This window comes from Botryllus schlosseri, chromosome 3 (assembly GCF_051294905.1).
Source record: "Botryllus schlosseri isolate E-star chromosome 3, Bs_hap1, whole genome shotgun sequence".
In the NCBI taxonomy this organism is placed as follows: domain Eukaryota; kingdom Metazoa; phylum Chordata; class Ascidiacea; order Stolidobranchia; family Styelidae; genus Botryllus; species Botryllus schlosseri.
The window spans coordinates 26,356,412-26,377,660 of record NC_137238.1 but is presented as its reverse complement, the minus strand read 5'-3'; the positions used below and the strand labels follow the sequence as shown (position 1 = coordinate 26,377,660).

General features: G+C 39.6%; 1 protein-coding gene across 1 annotated transcript; it reads right to left on the bottom strand.

The window, feature by feature from the left end:
• Positions 1-1,464: 1,464 nt before the first annotated feature.
• On the bottom strand, positions 1,465-5,524 carry LOC145436224 (uncharacterized). The gene is made up of 3 exons (XM_080313580.1): positions 5,415-5,524; positions 4,769-5,143; positions 1,465-2,068 (listed from the first exon to the last, which is right to left on the bottom strand). Exons 2-3 carry the CDS (start codon positions 5,134-5,136, stop codon positions 1,684-1,686), a joined length of 753 nt encoding a protein of 250 aa, XP_080169706.1. The 5' UTR covers positions 5,137-5,143; positions 5,415-5,524; the 3' UTR covers positions 1,465-1,683.
• Positions 5,525-21,249: the final 15,725 nt, after the last annotated feature.

The following is a 21,249-nucleotide window of genomic DNA, read 5'->3' as shown; positions in this document are numbered from 1 at the left end:
GGGACCGGTGTTCCAATCCCGGTTCGGATAAACTTCTATGTGTCGGAAGTTTCTCTGGGCTCCTCATCGCCGACCTCACTACAGTTGCAGTGCATTGGAAAGCCCAAACTCAAATTGAGCTGTGCTACAAATCGACAGCAAAGACCAAGGCGGAGACGCATGGGTGCGAGTGAGACTGACGTCTGAATGAGCGAAAGATTGAAAAAGTCGCCCCCAAAATTACCAAAGACAGAGACTTATGATCATTATGAAAATTCGTGTCGTGGTGCACATACCCTAGAAAGGCGAGAAGCACCGCTGTGAAATGTGATATAATAATAATAATACCAGGGACCGGGTTTCTGAGAATAACATTTCTCGAAAATGTTTACCGGAGCCCCACTATGTGAACATGATACTAATGGTTTTTCGGGGCGGTGTGAACGCTCATTTTTAGGAGATTTTTACGGGACCGACTGAGTATGAATACGAATGGAGCAGCTGTGTTCCCGGAATTTTTTCAATCAAATTTTCAGCCACGCTGTTCATTCAGGCTGCGTGTATTTGGAAGTCAGCTATACCTGCAGAAATTTTGATCTTCTTGGTTAATGGGGATGGAGATGCATTTTCCGATAATATTTCTTGCGTGTTCTCACACCATGCCTGTTTTTCTGTGGTTGTGTTAGGAGAGCAGGGCCAAAAAGACGGACATTATTTCCAAATGATGCAGTTAATAATTGGGTAAGTTGCCTGAAAACTTTATGACTTTAACACTATTTGGCAGCTGATCTCACCTCATGCCAATTTTTTTTTTACAGACAAAGGCAAGTGTCTAACCAGGCATATGCTGTGTGGAGGTTAGACAACGTTATATACCGAATATCGGATTCAGGTAGCAGTTGTTTTGATAGCGGCAACACAGCAGATATTGATGTCATTAGCTGTAACTCCCTAACCAACATTGTAATTGTACGAACAGATTGGTAAACCAAGACACATTATATCAAAACTGTCACTTCGTTTTTGCCTTTGCCTTCAGTCTTCTTAAATTGAGGATAGAAATGAACCATTCGGCTATTTTCTTCGAAAGTACGCTCCCGTGAATTTACTCACGTATAATATATAATAACACGTATAATTTAGTCACGTATAATATCAATTGAAGTTTCAGATATATTTTAATGGACTTCATCCCAGGGGACAGTGGGTCTGCATCATACGTAAATCAGCTTCAGTATTCACCCCGTGCCTATAGTATGAGTCCAGCGAGCATTGGTCGCTTACCAAGTAGCATGGTATAACAGAGCTCTGGTATTCCGGTCAATCAGCCGCGACGACATCGAAGCTTTAGCTTTGGTACGATTTTGAAAAGGTAGATGAAACTCATTTGAAATTATAGAGTAGGCCTGTGCCATGTTCGCGTGACAGATAAAACTTCGAAACACTATGTTAGTTATGTACTAGGGTGGTAATTCAGTAACTTAATCCAACTTCGAATATTCTTGTATTTTCTGAAAGATAATACCTCCTTTGATAATTTCGAATGTTGCAGCACTATTTCCAATTCTCCTTGCGTATACCACGAACATATTACGATCAACTATATGAATTCTATTCATTTAAGCATGATATTATACCAACGTGGAATGTCCACGACGTAAGCGTGTATAAAATTGGTAAATGTTCAAGCGACTTGTCATTCCTCTAATGATCCCATCTTTCGAAATCAAAATGATCCAGCACTCTAGCTCCGCTTCTCACGTCTATCGTGATGCCATCATTCTTTGTCGTGAATTTTCTACGGTCACTGTCCCTTTCTTTATCCACGTTTACGTGTATTTCGTCCAAATAATCTCTGTACCCAGCCACGCGGAAGACATACAGCATTCGGTCGTTACGAGTGTAATAATATCCGTCGTCTTCATTGAGAAACACCTCCATTGTTGTGAAGTCATCTTCGTCGAGATGTCCCGTACACAATTCGTTCGCGACCGAGTTGACGTGGTCGCCTTCTGTGAGCGTGGAAGAGATGGTGTCTTGACAAAATCGTATCTCCGACGGTCGCATGATCTTTTTCCTCATGCTTTCACTTTTAATATACATACATATATAAATTAGAAAATCCAGCAGGACTTATACTGCGAACTCTCAATACTTGCAGACAGTAGCTTTATCGAAACCACTGGCTCTAAGAGGTGATCCATATGGAACACTAACGGTTTCCCGGAGACAGTCTCATGGAATATAATTATTTAAAGTCAAGCCACACAATAAACTCATACATATGATTTGTGATGATACGCTCGAATTGTGACGTTTTGACCGAACAATATGAGGACAATTTCCAAGGTGAAGGTTCGCAGTGCTGAAATGGTATCTGACAGAGAACAGCAGAAGTCCCATTGATTTGCAATAAATATTGATTATAATGCTTTTGATTTCTGTCAAAATGGTATTTTACGGGTTTGATCCTTTACGACATTGTTTATGCACAGTTCATTTTGTGCACCGTTTATATATAGTAATCTATTAGATGTCTATTACGGTAGATTTTGTTCGTGACTTAAATGTGGGGTCCGTGAATACTCATAGATTTGATCAGTGGTTCCTAAACTGTGGTACACGAGAAACTTCTAAGACCTATAAAGATCTGAATTGAAATAAATAATGTGTTGATCAATATTTCGGATTTCAGTACGAGTGAGGCAGGGATGCTCCATGTCCCAGTAACCGAGAATCTGTAAAGTATTATTGGCCTAATGGCACAAATGATTTAGTATGCCATATTGCTCGCGGCTCAATTACGACACGTGGTTGAAATTAAATGTGCGGCGATGGCAACCACTCTGCCACAGCGAGGCAGGCATTGATTCATATACTATCAAAAGCTCGCAAAGCTTTTGTTACAATGACTTCACAGCAAGGACTTATTTGAACAAATATATCAAATCCATGAAAACATTTCCATCGCTTCGCGCGATTTGCTGTATCGAATGTATAGTTAATTATCAAGCCTTGTCACACGTTCAAAAGATTCTGTACCGGATCAGCGTACCAAATCTTGCCTTTGCAGCAACCATTTTGCCAAACTGATATCGATACTATTACCTTCTGATAAAAAAGAAACACTTTTGAGCAATCGATATAACTACGTGGAACGAGGGTTTGAGAAAAATACTAGAAATGGTACGCGGGTAGAATAAGTTTGGGAATCACTGAATTATAGTAGGCCTAAGTGTTTCACAGGTTCGTGAAGGTTCAGAATCACTATTCTGAATGTACTTAACTGCACGGCAAAAAGTAGACAGTTTTACTCTGCAAACCGTTAGCTAGATGTGAAAGCAGTCTAAAACCACACCCACATTTAAATAAAGTAATGAGGATAGGCAAACGCTATTTGAGTACCAGAAAAAGTAGAAGTAGCCTAGTTCGTAATTGACAACATCTGTTAGTACAAGCTGTGAACGTACCAGGGTTTAACCAGCTAATCGGGTAAGATGATATCTTGATGAATGCTAGCTGAAGCTAGGTCGCACTATTCGGTAGGAACTGAGTCTGTGCGATTATATAGCCTTTTAAAGTGTCAGGTAGCCTACAGTCGATGGTTACATTACTTCTTTCCATTCACGTTGCGTATAGTAGGCCAACGAAAAACTAAATGTTTTGACCGATTATGAAATTTACTCTGGTATACGTGATGCTATAACGACGTGGAATTTCCATGATGTGAGTATGTGGAAAATTGTTGGTATTGAAGTGGGGTCAAATTCCTTAACATCTCTAGCTCATCCTAGCGGATTCTATATAAAGTTGTGACACATTTTCTGTCAATATTATGTCACACAGGCAAAGCTCTGCCTATCGACCAGAGGCGGAGTATATGGTTGTGTGTTGTAAACAGGACTGATAAACATTTTTTTCAGCGCCCCAGTCCATATAATCCCAGATCTTGGGCCCAACATAGGGAAATCGATGCAACTTCAGGGGGATTACTATAGGCAATGGTTTCCATATATGCATCTGGTCGTTAAATTTCGTGAATTAGTTCTGTCAATAATAGGCTATAGGGTCTTCCATATATAACTATAAAATTTTATTCCTCTATCAGCCCACATTTAACGCTAGAGCTGGTGACTTCGAAAATGCAGGGAATGTAATTGTGCTTCGTAAAGTCATGTTCGTGTCACACGGATAAGACGATTTATGAGCCCAAATGCGGGTCCGCACCAACAGGTTGCATATCCTGCGGTGTTCAATCTTTTATGGTCGCGACGCCATATCGAATTAGATAAGGTTCCGTGTCCCAGCATAAAACTTGATAAGCTGATTACTAACGAAAGGTCAGCACCTTTGGCCAGTATCATCACAGCCCCCAGAATATAGACAAACAACCCTTAGGTTTGGAACGGCATTTACCGACTCTATGAATATATCGTTATCCTATAATCGGGATCACAATTAGACTTATTTCAGTAACTGATGGTTATTTGTTATTGTTTATTTTCTATTGCATTTTTTGCTAGGGTGGGGGTCCCCATATCCATATCACGCGCAGTACGAAGAAATATTTCAAGCAGCATGTATTCACCCCAAAATAGTATTTTTTATGTTGATTTGCGAAAATATTTTGAGTCTATTTCAAGCCTTCAAAATTTCGAACATTTAGGCATATTTTAGGATTTTTCTCCACGACGCAGTTTGAATAGTGAAATTCCGGACATGTCCGGGAAATTGTGGATGTATGGCAACCTCATGCTAAGGACAATTGTCATCGTTCTAATGTTCCCACCTTTCGAATTTGAAATGATCCAGTACTTTGGCTCCTTGCACGTCCACGGTGATGCCATCATTCTTTGTTGTGAATTTTCGACGATCGCTCTCCCTTTCTTTATCCACGTTAACGCGTATTTCGTCTAAACACTCTCTGTACTCCGCCACACGGAAAACATATAGCATTTGGTTGTTGCGGGTATAATACTGTCCGTTGCGCTTATTCAGAAACACCTCCAATGTTGTGAAATCATCTTCGTCGAGACGCCCCGTACACAATTCGTTCGCGACCGAGTTTACATGATCGCCTTCGGTGAACGTCGGTCTCGGTGAGATACAGTCTTGACAAAATCGTATCTCCGACGGTCGCATAATCTCTTCCCTCATGCTTTCACTTTAAATAGATATAATGAGTTTCGAAAATTTTGCAGTACTTATACGGCGAACTCGTTAGTAGCAAACAGGATATAAACTGAGTCCGTTGTGACCAGCTCTTTTAAAAGGCTAATTTCACATTGAGCAACAATATCTCGTGATATGGTCGTATTTGCTAAGACGACATTTACGCAGTTGATCGAGAACGGTGAACCACCGTGAACATACGTAATCATCTATTTCTAAAAGATGTGTATGCAAACGTGAATTGCACCAGAATCAGTTCCTACCCAATGGTGAGACCGAGTTTGAGGAAGTGGTTATCCGGTTATCCCAGGGGTGGGAAGACTTTTCATCTCACCGGCCGCACTATATTTAATTGAGATTATTAGCTGAAACACAATACTTTTATCTAATTGCACAGGGACCGAGGAATTATGGAGATGATATATATGCATATATTTAAAACAAATCCAACAATAATTTCATGATAACGTAAACACGCGCGAGAATAATTGACAAGAATTTTTACGCTGGTCATCCCCAGTTACCAACTTGGTAAAACTTGAGATGAAAGGCGGCTGTGACGATTCTTAGAAGCGGATGTAAGTTTGAATCTGTGTGGAATGATCTGTTCATAGTTTTGCCGAGTATACCTTTGGTTTAACTCCAGGGCAGACAATGCTGACAGCATCATCACCATGCTACATTAAATATAAGCTTCTACAATATAGTCAATATAAATATAAAATACTTCTCATATCGAGGACATAGCTATATCTAACACACATGCGAGTAGCTGTCCCAAATACAGTGACAAAAGTAATAAAGTTGCTTAAGTTGCTAATTTTAAATCGCACTCATGATCCGAATTATGCAATCTCCGATTTGAATTTCTGTGATTGTTTACCAACTCAAACCTTTCAAAATGTGTGGGCTTTGAGATCAAGCTACTATATTTCAGTAATAAAATAAACATCATTGTAAGACTATAATTTATCATTGTCAAGAAGAAATATAACAAAAGTATTGCTACGTCTCTGCAAAAATTACAGGCCGCACAAAACGGTGTTCCGGGCCGCAGTTCGCCCACCCCCGGGTTAGCCTGATATCCGTTTTACTTGTTAAACTCTGGGGTCACAGCTACAGAGTATACGAACAGCAATGGTCAGAAAATAAGTACTTCCAATTTTTCCTGTACTGAAATGGGGTTTGCGTCCCTGCACTACTTTATTCAAAGGATTATGATCATAGTTTCATTCCACATTCGTATGGCATATATTTTGTGAGGTAAAAAATCGTTTTCGGATACAGGCTTGCCTCTCTTTCAGGGGTGAAAGAAAACGTCATGACAACAGCCGAACGATATAGGTCTTGTATAATCGTAACTAATATTATTGGGAAATTTGCACGTATTCGTATTGTTATTAGCTATTATGTGTTATCTTCGATGGAATGTCCTCCAATTAGAAGGTATAGCCACACACGACTGACTACTAAACATACCCGACGCATCGACCAAATACCCTGTTGGAAACTACTTCCTTGAATACTTTTGAGATCTATCGCTTTTACTTGAAGAGCATTACCATACTTTGGGAATCATAATTGAATAGAAATTGACGGTATTGCCTCTACTCGTGTAGCAAAACTGCCTACATTAAAACCTCAAAACAAGGCTTATTTAAAGATAAGCCATTACATTATTCAGAGCCTATTTTCTGACCTAACCCGCGTTGAAAAGTAGTACTTATAATTTATTAAATTACTCAAGTCGGCTTTGTTTACGAACAATAATTATTACTCGGTTTTGATTTCTATAGGTCAGTCACCTCCAATACAACAGTTTTTGAAGTAGTATAATATTTACTCAATGAAATTACAAATGAGACAAACAGATCTAGATATCTCGCAATCGGTAGATCCCCAGTCAAGAGATGCTATCGCATAATATTTACTTGGATTGGTGTGTCGAAGGTTGGTAATCATTGACTGCATTCTATACATTCATCTCATATCCAGTATTCACATTGCAGGGATATACTCTCGAGTGCAAGCAGAAGACGAACAAAAGACAATGGCTAATTTCTAATTTCGGCCATTTATAGAGCCAATGCAACGAAATGATGGTGGGCGTGATAATTTTGATGAACTTGCCACACATTCTACGAGTTATGCGGAATTGTTTGAACCCGTAATTCCATACGTGTATGTATAATGTATATTCATTAATGCTTGGTGTCGAGATGCTTGTCAAGGCAAAACGAGACGCGTAAAACAATTTCCAACATTTGAATTTGTCCGTTTCATTTCATTTGGCGTGGCTACTTTGAAATATATTCGCCCGACCTCGCATATTCCAAATACCACTTCTCTCATCTTCCGTAACTTCAAATCATAATGTTGTAGTTTCATTTTCAATGTTTTTCGAGGTGGCGTGGAAAATTAGATGACTCTTGCGTTAACACAGGGCTGTGGAGTCGGTAAATTTTACCACCGACTTCAACTCCGACTTAGACTCCGACTCCAGACATTGTCAATATACCGACTTCCCCTCCGACTCCGACTCCCGAGTCTTTAAACGCACCGACTCCGAATCTGGCTCCGACTCTGACTCCAACAGTACTACAAATTTATTTCGAAATTATATGTCACAGTGATGGTTTAATCGCCCTCACGTAACCATTAAATATATAAACATGTGCAAACATATTATTCACGATGGCATGCAAAATTGTTTAATCGTGGCACATATAGCTCTAAATACTCACTATACCAGTGGTTTCCAAACGGCGAGGAATACCCCACTGGTGGGGAATACAATGGTTTCTGGTGGGGAATAGACCCATTCGTTAAACATTTTTATAGAGGAGAGTCTACATATTTACGGAGACACGTGCGCAATCACCGTTACCAGTTAACTGCGCTGGAATGTATGTATCGAAAATTTTATTGCGTGTTGTTGACAAAGTATCATTTTTTAAGTCCGGGCGTCACAAATGCATCTAGCACGACCAGTCAGACGTGCAATAACTCTTTCGCAAAATATGGCGGGTTAGCGGTATCGGTTCACCATACGTTCTATATTGCAGTTAAAGGCGATTGTATTGCCTACTGGTGTGGTTGTGTGTCTTGTGTACTCAAACAAGCAAATAGCTGCTCCGTAATCACAAAAAGTTTGGGTTGTGGGTAATGAAGGCTCGGAGTATATCTGAAGTGGGGAATGATGGCAAAAAGGTTGGGAACCACTGCACTAAACAATTAAAATGGAAATATTTATTTCTAAATATCCTTCGTTTTTTCATATAGACAAGCCACGGATATTTTCTAATATGTAGTAATCATTCAAACATGATACATCTCATCCTGTATAATTAAAATAAATAATTACTAAAAATCATCGGCAGTGACGGAAATATAAAATTGCTGAGAAGGTTTTTCAATGTTCCTTCAAAATCTAAGATTGGTGGCTGAAGTAGCATACATATTAAAAAAATAGTGTGCAAAAATAAAACCCAGCTGGTTGACAATATAATCTATGCAGGCTTGATAGCGTTCAAAAAATTGATTCGGAAGATATTATCACTGATTTTGTTTCGGCGAAAGCTCGAAAAGTAAAATTTTGAGGCGGCAATTGATCTTTCATTCGCCTTTCATTCGCATTTGTTCCCGATTTCTTGTCTTTTGTTTATGGGCCGTAACACTGAGACAGCGAGTCGTGTTTCTCAAACAATATAGAACGTCTCAGTCGTGACAACCTATTTGTAATTATTTTTATTGAAAAGATTGCTTGAACGTGAAACTATTTCTACGAAAGCCAGGGCGGCAGCTTATGCTCCTACGCCACCGGCTCTTGTGTATGAGTCAACAACTAATACAGAGATGTACGCACTATTCTGATGACAAGCGCACACTCTCTAACTACTAATAAACGGTGGTCAGGATCGAACGTTAGGAAGTATAGTAAAATAGCATATGTCAGCACTATGCACTTACTCAAGTATTCATGGACTAGGACTATAAAGATTTGTTCGACCCAAGCGTCTGAGCTACTTATTACTAGAAATATTTTTGATTTTTTCAAGTGGAAGCAGCGTTTGGTTATGTGCATCAATTTTACAAGTGATGTTGTCACTTACAAGACCAAACGATTTTTTTAATCTTTCACAGCATCATGGCATAATTCCAAATATTGCACCAATTTGTGATTTCATCGGCAATTTTGTGTTAGTCACGAAGATGCATCTTGTTTTGTTCTTCCTCTAATAAAACGAATTGCAATTTGCAAATAATGTCCAATTTTATCAATATCGTTACTTATAACAGTGATTATTGGTACATACAAATCATAATGATTTAATATGAGTAATATTAAGTGGCCCTTGAAAGAACTTGCTTTCATATCAAAGAAGTTACCGTGGAATTAAGATTATATTTTACAAACTCCGACCCCGACTCCAGCCAGTATTTTTTTCACGACTCCGACTCCCACTCCAAGGAGCGCTAAAATTGTTTTGAGACTCCGACTCCAGCGAAACCCCGACTCCGTCTCCACCGACTCCGACTGCACAGCCCTGGTTAATACTCATGCGTTAGACACAGGTTTAGGTTCACCAAGTTATTGGAATATAACCAGATGGAACTGGCCAAGGTCGTTTATTCGCAAAATCAGAACTTAACATGGGAAATTTATATTTAAATGAGGGTCGGTGATTTCCCAGCGCAATACGAGAGATTGCGCTTCCGCATAGTTTTATAGCATGCAGTTTAGCGGACAGGTACTCGACATGCAACCTGCAACAAATTGTCAATTTGAAATAGCGTGCTAGAAACTCGCGGATGAATTTGCAAAATACCGTACAGTTATATATCCGTATATCAAAATACTACTGTGTCAAAACGTCGTCAGTTGTTGCCGATTGTAATGTGTATACCAGTGGTTCTTAACTTTTCGGCTTCGCGGACCGTCACGGACCCTCGCGGAACCCCTCCAGTTTTAGTTCAAATTTGGCTCAATTATGGTGCAACCTTCATCTGTCTGGTGTCAATATAGACTGCATAGGCTTGTGATAAACAGCAACAAAATGAACATTCTTGGAAATAACGCCGTACTATTTATGTAGAAATTGGAGAGACTTTTATTATATCAAAGCTAATTTTGCAGCTGCTTGTCTCGAAGTGCCTGGTCGTGTCTTTAAAATCCGCATCTCCGATTTGATATGAACTAGTGCCAAAAATCCATTTCCACACATATAGATGGAGTCTAATGTAATATTATCGAATGAAGACATGGAGTGGCAACGACCGTTTTTGCGGCTCCCCTTCACTTCGCTGAGGCTGGATCGAGAATTGTTTTGCGTAGGCGACTTTAGGATTTCTGGCAATCCAAACGTTATCTTCTAGAGCGCAGAATTTACTGAATCTGATCTTGATCGAAAGCTACTTTTAACATTCGATAGTAATATTAACGCGTAACTCTTCCGACGACACTTTTGGTGTGCTCGCAACATTTATGGCACCAAAATGAAGAAACATATCTTTAATGAACATATCACACTCATTTTTATCTAGCATCTCATCCGGAAGTTATTCTGGAATAGTGGTTATTTACATAGGATGAAATGAATTTCGTGGCGACTTTTCAATCCCTTCATTTGGAAAAATAGAGAAATACTTCTGCATTTTCTATTTGAAACGACAGGTCACTAATTTGATGAGACTAACAACTTCAAATCGAAAAGGTTTCACAAACATTTCGAAGTCACCCTGATTGACCTTACTATCTCCATGTTTTTGTTTTTCCACAATCCCTCAAAAAACGTCTCTAGACGGCAATATGTTTGTATCAGTAGGTAATTGGCAATCAAAATGAATTTGCACAGTAGGATATTACAAGTCAGACGATTATTCTGATGATGTGAGTCATGAGGTTTTAGCAGCTGTGGAGCGAAATTGCCTAACGTTTTCCCTGATTTAAAAAAAAGGTTTTCAATCAAATTGCAAATTTAGAGATCTCGCGGACCCCCTGAAATTGCTTCGCGAACCCCTAGTGGTCCGCTGATCCCCGGTTGAGAACCACAGGAGTATACCGACCTCGCGCTTTATTGATAATAATACTAGCGACTACCGTAACCAACTTCGGAAACTATAGTAGAAAGCATTATGTGCAGCCCGTGGTCTCGCTCAGTTATTTATGAATAGTTCGCTTTATGGAATGGTTGCACCGCACATGCACACGCACACCCCTGGTTTGGCATAGCGAGCATAAATGTACTTCTAAGAAATGCAGCTAAAGATTAACATTTTTATCCACCACTCGTCAATCATAATGATAACACTGAGCCTATATATAGAAACTCCTACTCATATGTGGTTTTAGATGATACTGTACAGCATTGGCGGACAACGTCTATAGTCGGCCGACCGGATTCCTGAATCGCTACATTAACCGCGAATTTATCCACCGATACAAGGAATAAATGGTATCTAATGTTAAATTTTAGTTTAGAGCATAGAGACCAAAAACACTATTTATTAAAGTAATGTACTTCAAAAGCTGTTGAAGTCAATGAAAGATTTGTGTTCGATCAAAGTTTTCAACAAGTTTCTTAAACCCTGGCTGCATGCTGGACGTAGAAACCCTTAGTAAAGACTGCGCGTGAACATCATGTAGATTGGAACGCGGCTTTGTCTTGTGAATGTTCGTGGTCGTAGCTGTTTTCTCGCAAATGTATGTAGACCCACCGGCCACATTATCAAGTAAGACCAGGAAGTGTCTCCGGACCGACGAAAATCTCCGTCGCGGGCCATATGTTACCCGCCCAACATTGCCGCCATACAGTTCGCGCACAGCGCGACGATAAACTGCGAGACTTGACAGATTTTGTCCAATGTTAATTTGCAATGAGAACTCAGGTATATACAGAACTGTTGCTCTACTGTATAGTATAGTCATATGTCCCTATTGCACCCTCTACTCCGACGCCATTTTTCGTCATCGCCACCCATACCACCCCCTGAGCCCATCGCCCCCCATTTCGCCCCTTTAGCATTTCCTCCCCCTTCAAAATACAGATCGCCCCTTTTGGGGGCGCTGGCGACAAGGTTATGAAACACATGGTTCATATCATCTCCCATCTTGTTCTGACATATGCGTTCTAGTGCACCGATCAAGCAATGGTTTGCTTTATCCAGAAAATTATCGTTTAGAGCAGTGGTTCTGAACCGGGGGATCACGGAACCTCTCTAAATTTACAAAATGGTTGAAGACCTAATTTTTATTTTTTAGAAGGGAAATCCTGAGTCAGTTTTGCTTCATTACTGGTGAAACTCCTTTACTCACATCAACAGAATGGCCGTCTGAGATGAAATGTCCTACTAGGCAAATTCATCTTAATTGCTAAATTGCCTATAGCCTACTGCTACAAGCATATGCTCTTTCAAGTGATTATGGAAAAATTAGGAAACGGTGGAGAAAAAAGGTTAACCACGGTGACTTCAAAATGTTTGCAAAAATCCACGGTGACATACATAACCCCTATTCTCTGATGACTTCAGGATGAGCTGCTAGACAGAAGTGATCAGACTGTGCGTTTTATGTTCTTTAAAAAATCTGTTTATCAGTTTTGGAACCATATTTGCTGCGGTCATACTCAAAGGTGTCATCGTAAGCGTTACGTGTTAATATTACATTCGCCATCCACCTATCTTTGTTGAAATGGATTTTTGGCACTCGTTCATATCAAATATAAGGCACGACCACGTATTCTAAGAAGCAGTTGCAGGATCCGCTTTGAAATAGTAAAAGTCCACCCAATCTCTACCTAAATAGCATATTGCGCTATTTTCAGTGAAAGTCATTTTGTTGCTGTTTATCACCAGCATACAGTTAATTTGCACAAGACGGATGGTGGTTGCACGCTAATTGAGCAAAATTCAAACTAAAACTTCGGGGGTTCGCGGGTCCGTGACGGTTCAAAAGGGATCCGCCAAGACAAAAAAGCTGAGAACCACTACTTTAGAGGCTATGCTCCTGACAGATTCCGCTAAATAACCCCTCTCCCATTTGAGCAACAGACAGAGTCAAATGACAGGTATCTCATCACCGACGATTAGTGTGCTCGAAGGAAACACGCTTTTCTTTCCTATATATGATACTGTTCTTGCTATCATTTTCAGAAATTTGAATTCATGGGCGTTTCAAGTATGTTCTAAAATGAGTGATACAGCTAGACGGAGAATGTATCGTAACGACCCAAAGCTGTTTTGCAACATCTGTGACGAGAACACCATAGACACGCAGCGATTCAGTGTGCGAAATGTCACCAAGAGACCTAGCAAAGAGTAGGCTACTTTGGTATGACGTTTGGAGATCAGGATAACTGCTGAGCACGTAAAACGGTCTACCAGAATTCGACTTAAGATTCGCGCTGATGGACTCGAGGTAACGTCTAATCTAATGGTTGTAAGGGTTACCATATTTTCGTGTCGCAAATTCCGGACACTCGGTTCACACACATTCCACACACAATTCGGTAAGATGAGTACTAAACAAATGGTGAGCACCTTTGTCCAGATTTACTCGTGGCCTATGTTGGAAACTGGTTATAAGTTCGCCATCTTTGCGACCTCCAGAAAAGGGCAAACGACGTCAAGCATGAGAACCCTTATATTTGACTAAAGCATCCAAACGGCGCAACCGACACTAGGAATATACCGTTCTCATAAAATTGCGATTACAATTACAGTCTTATTACACTAAATAGTTATTTAAAGTTTTTTTTCGAGTAAAGAGGTACCCATATTAGAATACACATATGAGACACTAAATCGCGCGCAGCGCAAAGAAAAATTTCTACCAGCATAAATCTTTCCCAAAATAAGGTATGTTTCATGTTGATTCACGAAAAGATTTTAAGCCTTCAACCTTCAAACTTCAGCCTTCAAAATTCCGAAAATTTCAGCATATTTCAACTTTTCCTCCCGGACGCAGTTTAAACAGTGACATTCCGCACATGTTCGGGAAATTCCGGACGTATGGCAACCCTAAATTAGTAATCCCCTTGGTTTGGCACGAGCCAAAGAAACACCATGGTGGATGATATTTTTACATGAATTGCATGCCAAGTTGGATCCAAAACAAGAAGTCATATAGCATCATCCCAACATTGAATCTGCTTTACAGCCAATTGCCCACTCCTCTGAATATTCGCGCATCTTTACGTCCCTGCCACATCTGCTTTCGTATGATGCTGCGATATAGGATGTAGTGGAAGATGAAGATGACAATACTAGAAGCTGTAGCAATTGCAGTGACACCGAGTCCTCAACATAGTCACGGATACAGAGTAAACCGAAGTTTTTTACTCGATATTAGCTAAACAGACGACTTAGGTTGGAACGATAAATGCAAGAAACTATGTGGATGGCGTGGAAGTGGTGCTTATTAACTTTCTTGGGTCAAGGAAAAGCATGAGCATAAAAGTTCACTATCATCGCTTCCACGAAAACCTCGGAAACATGAATGAGATATGAGGTGGAAGGTTTCGCCTATATATCCAATAAATGGAAGAGAGGGATCAAGATAGCTGTGATACTCCTATGATGGCAGATTACTGCAAGTGTCCAGCAGTCTAAATATGTCCCCATCAGAGTAGTACAAGAGGATTTTCCTGCTGATGACTTCAAGCTAATCTGAGTAAAAATCGTAGTTGCATCGATTAACTTTACTAATGCACATCCTGAGATAGATATATTTCTCCGTAAAGCTCCTTGGACCTTGGTAAACAAAAATATTCCTTTCTTGTTCATTACGTCTGTGTCTACAAATTGGCGTCTTTTTGTGGGCTGGGGAAAACTGGGATTGTTATTACCGAATAAATACTATGTAGTGCCACTTTTATAACATTTAGGTACGGGAAGCTTAGTGTCACATATTACAATATGATAGGAGAATCCGTTGAAAATACAGTGATACAGTGGCGGTGTTTAAAACGTCAATGTGTACTTCAGCATTGCGGCATTATCTGGCCCGAGTCGTCGCCAGGTATCGTGTACATTAATATGTAATAACTTCACTAAAATGAAGGGTTGGAATTAGCAATATGACGTCACGCGACGTCATGAGGCTCACGTTCGCGCTCCCGCAGAACATTTCAGAAAGGTTCGCCTCAAACCGAACCTGAACCTTTCGGAGGTTCACACCATCCCTAGTGTTCGGATTCAATGTAATCTAGTTTAAATAAAATTTAAAAAAAACATAAGAAATAAATAAATTCGTAGATATCTTGTAATAAACTAAAGTCAATTTTCAGAAACTAATGCCATTTTGAGCTTACCGCCCCTTATATACCCAAAGATTGTTCTCCTCTTCAGTGATGAATGTTTTTTGGCTAGTGATAACTTATATATACAAAGACAGAGTAATTTATTTTGTCAAATCCTGCGGCACGTTGCATCTTGTCAGCACGTATATATAAAACTAAAATTTAACCCAAGAAAATTGAATGGTACGAGAGAGGCAATTAATGATTGGGTATATCCTGCACTAAAACATGTCAATATCAAAATTTCACGGATGAGAATATTCAATTTTAGCTTCTTCCGGAAACGTCCATATTGCGAATTTACGCTTTCTGAACTATCCTGAGTCACGCTATGAACAATAATTAAGATATTCGTAATTCTAGCTCATTGTTCTATTTCTTTATACAGTCATCTCCCGGTTAGGTACGCAACTTGATCCTGAGTATAGTTTATGCGAACTTATGTGGTAGGGCGTACTTAGCAGATATACAGCCCCCTGGGGTACCAAATTCACAAATGTTGCATTTATTAACGTAGTTATTCACGGTGCGTTGCACATGTGCGGTTTTGTATCCCATTCTTTTATGGTAGTGTACAGTACAGCACAAGTAATTTGTTGGGTACAATTTTCGCGTTCGCATGATGTCAGGTAAAGGTAAGTGTTGAAGTAAGTGAACCCCAAAGATTGGAAGTCATCGCCAAGTTGTGTGTGTATAGGGATTGTAGTGCGTGCCGTCCGCTCCGAGTAGAAGTTTCAAAAAATAGTATGGCGCGAGTGAAGCTGCTATCCGAAAGATTTTGAAAAACTGGGAAGTTATTCGAAAGCGTTCTGCCTTGATGTCTGAGGAGACAACGACAAAGAGTTTCGAATATCCGTGGGTCGGTTTCCTGAGCTGGAAGATATTCTATATCTTTGGATTGATAGCATGCGCCGTGCAAGTCTTCCCGTCCCCCCTCACTGGTCTTTGCAAAATCAAAACATCGCTCAACAGTTGTTGATATCAGGAGATGATTTTCGGGCATCGTGACAGTGGCTTAGCCGATTCATATCATATCAAGGATTGCAGAAATATCTTTTTCATGGCGAAGAAGCTGGGATAGAAAAGAAGACCCAGAGATTTTGGCTGCATCGAATGCTTTACATGCTATAATTGCACGTGTGACCCTGAAAATGTCGTCTGCTACCTATATATACCTTACTTATGCCATTCGTATATCTCAGCAGCATCCGAAGAAAGAAGAAATCTAAACACCGCATGTCTCTGGTTGTTTGTGCAAATGCCACAGGAACACACAAAGTTCCATGCATATTGGGAAGCCTAACTCTCCGGCCTGTATAAGAAATCGGCGATTCACAGGCGATTTTGGGTGACGTGTATGAGGTGTTGAAAACGATGCAGACTGAGAATGACACTGACGATGACGCTGGCCCAAGCAACAATTGTGCACCTATCGAAAACACCATCGTTCTTCATGGCTCTGTACAACTTTAAAAGAAGGTGTCTCAAATTGAGGATCAGTTAAGTGTCCTGCCTACAGGATCAAGCAGCAGATGCTTACGATAATCTCAAAATCACTCTGGAATGCTTTCAGCGAAGACTGTGACGGGTGACGTGTGAAGCCAAGCAAAAAAGAACGCAAAATATGCATCAAATGACTGTGCACGATATGTTCAGGCAGTGAACTTTCGTTATAAGTTGACTTTCAACTTTTCCTGACTTCTAGTTCTCTGTTTAAAATGAATGAATTGTTGAACAAGTTGAACCCAAAATTTGTGAATAATTTTTGCGTACTATCTGGGTGCGAACTTAAACGGGTGCGTACTTAACCGGTAGTTCACTGTATCTTAAGTCAACAAAATATTGAAAGGTATTATTTCCTAGCCGATATATACGGCTGTAGATTGCATAATGCATTGCGCATTGACTGATTCTCATCATGCTTTTGAACTATGTTATGCTTCATGAATAAATAGCATGAGCCCTCGTGACCTTTCGATAATGGTGTACTATGATTCTATTGTAACTATTATATTATTATATGCGAACGTACAATGTGGACATCAGTAGCGCATAATGAAATAAATATACGAGAATATTAGTTAAATCACCTCACCAGCAAAGTACAGGGCAAGCAGATGTGGCATAGCTGTTTCACTGCATGTAGTACCACATGACGTAACTGCATATTGCGCAATCATGCCGAACTCGTAATATCAGTCAGTGGAATAGAAACGCGTTAACGGTGAGCCTCATATTCGATTTTAACAAAACCGGCACGATATAGCCTACGTACGTCGTGCACACACCACACCAAATCAAAAGCAGTGATTTGGAGCGCGTCCCAAATCTGAGTTTTAAGACATCTCGCAACTATTCATCCCTCCATACTTACCATAAACTAAAAAATAGGTCCTTGATTTTAAAACCCTAACATTTGAATTAGAAGGCTTGAAGTAGGCTGAAAATTCTTTCGTAAACCAACATAAACAATATTATTTTTAAGCAGCTTTATGTTACTTGAGAAATTTGTCTTGACGTTGCGCGCAATTTAGTGTAACATCTATTCATTTTGATATGCGGACCACCACCCTCGCAAAAAATACAGTAAATAATAAATACAAATAACCAGCATTTATTGAAAAAAGTCTGATTGTAATTGCAATTATAATAGAATCTGTTTTTATTCAAAGACAGTGGCTCTAAACCTGGATTCGTTTGAATTTATTCTTGGGATCGAGCAGATGGTGACCGTAATAAGCTTTCAAGATATAGGCTTTGAACAAGTCTGGGTAATTGACCTTTTTTTAGAAATCAACTAATCCAATTTGAGCCGGGACACGGGACATTTTCAAATCGGAAATGGAGTCGCGACCAGGAAACGTTGGAAACCACCGGATGAGTAAATGTGCAAACTGCCGGTGCATTTTGTAGTATTATGTGGAAGAAGCAATATTATTGACAGAATCCATTCACATAATTTAACAACCAAGTGCATGTGGAAACCTGGTGCATACCAAGAAGTTGCATCGATTACGCGATGGTGGGCCCAAGATCAGTGTTGTTTTGGGGGGCTGAAAACTGTTGTCTCGGTCCTAGTTACAACACACTACCTCATAACCGCATAGACCTAAAAGTATAGCAGGGCTGTCAAAGTCAAACACACGACGATTTCATCCAGTCAGTGAAGAAATCTGTTGCCGACCCTAGCAATCATCAGAGCTCACATTAGATATGGCCCGATTCAAGACGTATGTTCCACTCCCACACACAGTCGATAGGCAAAACTTTGGTAGTGTGACAATATATTGACAGGCAATGTGTTCATTACTCATTGTATAAGCCGCTAGTAGGCGTTAAAGAGCTAAATAGCGTTTTATCAACAGCTGCTGCCCAAGATACAAAATATGGCGCAAGTCAAACCAGTACACCGAACTAAGTCGAATGTACATTTTGCTACTTTGAAACGCAAATATATCCGTCTCAGTTGAGGCTGCATGTCGCGAATACTATTCTATTTCCATTTTCGACACCAATTTTCTAAATACCCTGTTTTTCGCAACCATCAGGTTTTAAAATTACATGTTTTCATTTTTGAAGCTCTTAGTTTCCGTAGGCGAGAAAACAGGAAAAACCTTGAAACAGTGCTGTCACGAGAAAGTGCTACTTCTATGAGGAGAGTTTTACCAAGCTACTTCGACTACTCAAGTAACAACATTTTGTACTGATTGTATTGTGAAAAAATTGAACTCCAGATATTAAAGTAGGCAGGTAATGCTCGGATTTTCAACCGTAGACGATTATTGCCTTAGTTATTTTGTTGACCGTTGCCTAATTGAGTAACAGCGCTTTGCATTGATTGTATTGTGAAGGCTTCAACTCCAGATATTATAGTAGCCAGGTATTGCGATGCAAGCGAGAATGGCGATTTGTCACTTTCCATGATGCTCGGATTTTCAACAGTAGACGCTTTTATGTCTTTGTTATTCTATCGACGTTGCGCAGCACTTCGAATATCCTGACCCATCCCTTCGCAATCTCCCTAGCAATAGAACTTGCATCTTTCCACGTAATAATGTGAATAGTAGGGATTGTGCGAACCCCTGAAAGGTTCAGGTTCTGTGTGAACGCGACGTCACTTCACATCGCTAATTACAACCCTAGATTTCAGTAAAGTGATGTATTTATGTACACGATACCTAGCCACGACTCAGGTCACATGTGCAACTACATGCTGATTTTTCAAACGTCAACAAATGTTGTCATATTATTGATTTTTAAGGTCATATTAAAATGGCCCTAGTCAAAACCTTCCATACCATCAAACTATCTGTAAGGATTGCTAACATTCTGGTTTCATTGTGTAATATGAAAATAGGGGGCACGAAATATTTCACTTTCATGAAGGGGGGAGCAGGTCGTGTCTAAAAAAGTTAGAGAACCAGTGGGTGAAACTAAATCCTAATATTTAAAATATAGAAGAACACCAAATAAACTCTTCTGAAACCTGTGCTGAACCATTTCCTACACCACGGTCGAAGTTTTTTTAAATCTCTGACCAGTACTGAGGCTTGCTGTAACAATTGCAAAGAGAAATTCAAGTTTTCAACCAAGGCTTCATCAAAGTTGATCACGCATTTGTAGAAATGTTATCTCAATCTTACCTCCAATCTTGACCAAATTTACTGGGGCAGAAACTTTCCTAACCTAAATATTCATCAAATGCAATGTAACAGTTCTTGAGCAAGTGAAAATGTAAATGCGAACCAAAATTTGGTAATTCGTAGTTATCAGGAGGTTCTTTCTTTTTGCATTGATTTCATTTTTACACACTTTATCGGTATCATCCTTATCGCTGACGCCTTACCAGTTACATTTCATTTTTCTTACTCAACTCTGAGTATTCGTTAGATTACATTTCATTGTCTGTCTTGTAGCCTATTCGCTGTTAGTCGCTCAAACGTTTGGTTGGTAATAGCCGCTTTAAAATTTGTCTGTGTTTGTAGTTTTCAGTACTCATGATTAGGAACAGTTCAAAGACGCTCTAGTTTTTTTTAATCATAGGTATTCTACGTATCATAAATGAAACACGATTAACTTGAGATTGTTGCTAATTACATCACTACACGGTTGTCAAAGAGCACCTATCTACCGAATCAATTACATGTTTACAGTAATTGTAATAGTAATTAAATACATGTTTAACAGTAATTGTAATTGTAATTTGATATTTTTAGCATCGAGCAATTCTAATTATAATGTAATTAAAACATCCAAGGGAGTAATTGTAATTGTAATTGAACTGATTTAATGTACGCGATCGAGAACCTTCCGTTGACACAATTCCTTCCTGTATAGAATAGACCTGGTGCACAAGGCCATAGCTGCCGAGCACCATGGTAGAATACCAACAAGAACAACACTTCGAACCAGCAAAACCTGAAACAATGCATGACACCGAAACTGGACACAAGATTGACAACGTTTCTTTAAGGTAACGTTTATCTACAGAAAAAATTATTATTCGTATAGTAGGCTAATTATATCATGTCTAGTAAGACTATCAAGCTACGACTAAATGAACACTATACTAAAATATCATACTCTGACACAGCATATATAGAAGATATAGCTATAGTTAGAGTTGCGAATGAGGAAACAAATCAAAGTATGCGACAAAGAAAATTACTATAGGTTTCAAGTCCAGACAAAGGCATTATACACGAGACCACATTCGTCGTGTTTTGCAAGAGCACCCCATCCACTGTAAAGGCATTCTGGTTGAGGCGTGCGGCGCAAACCCAACCATTACCGTCTTGAC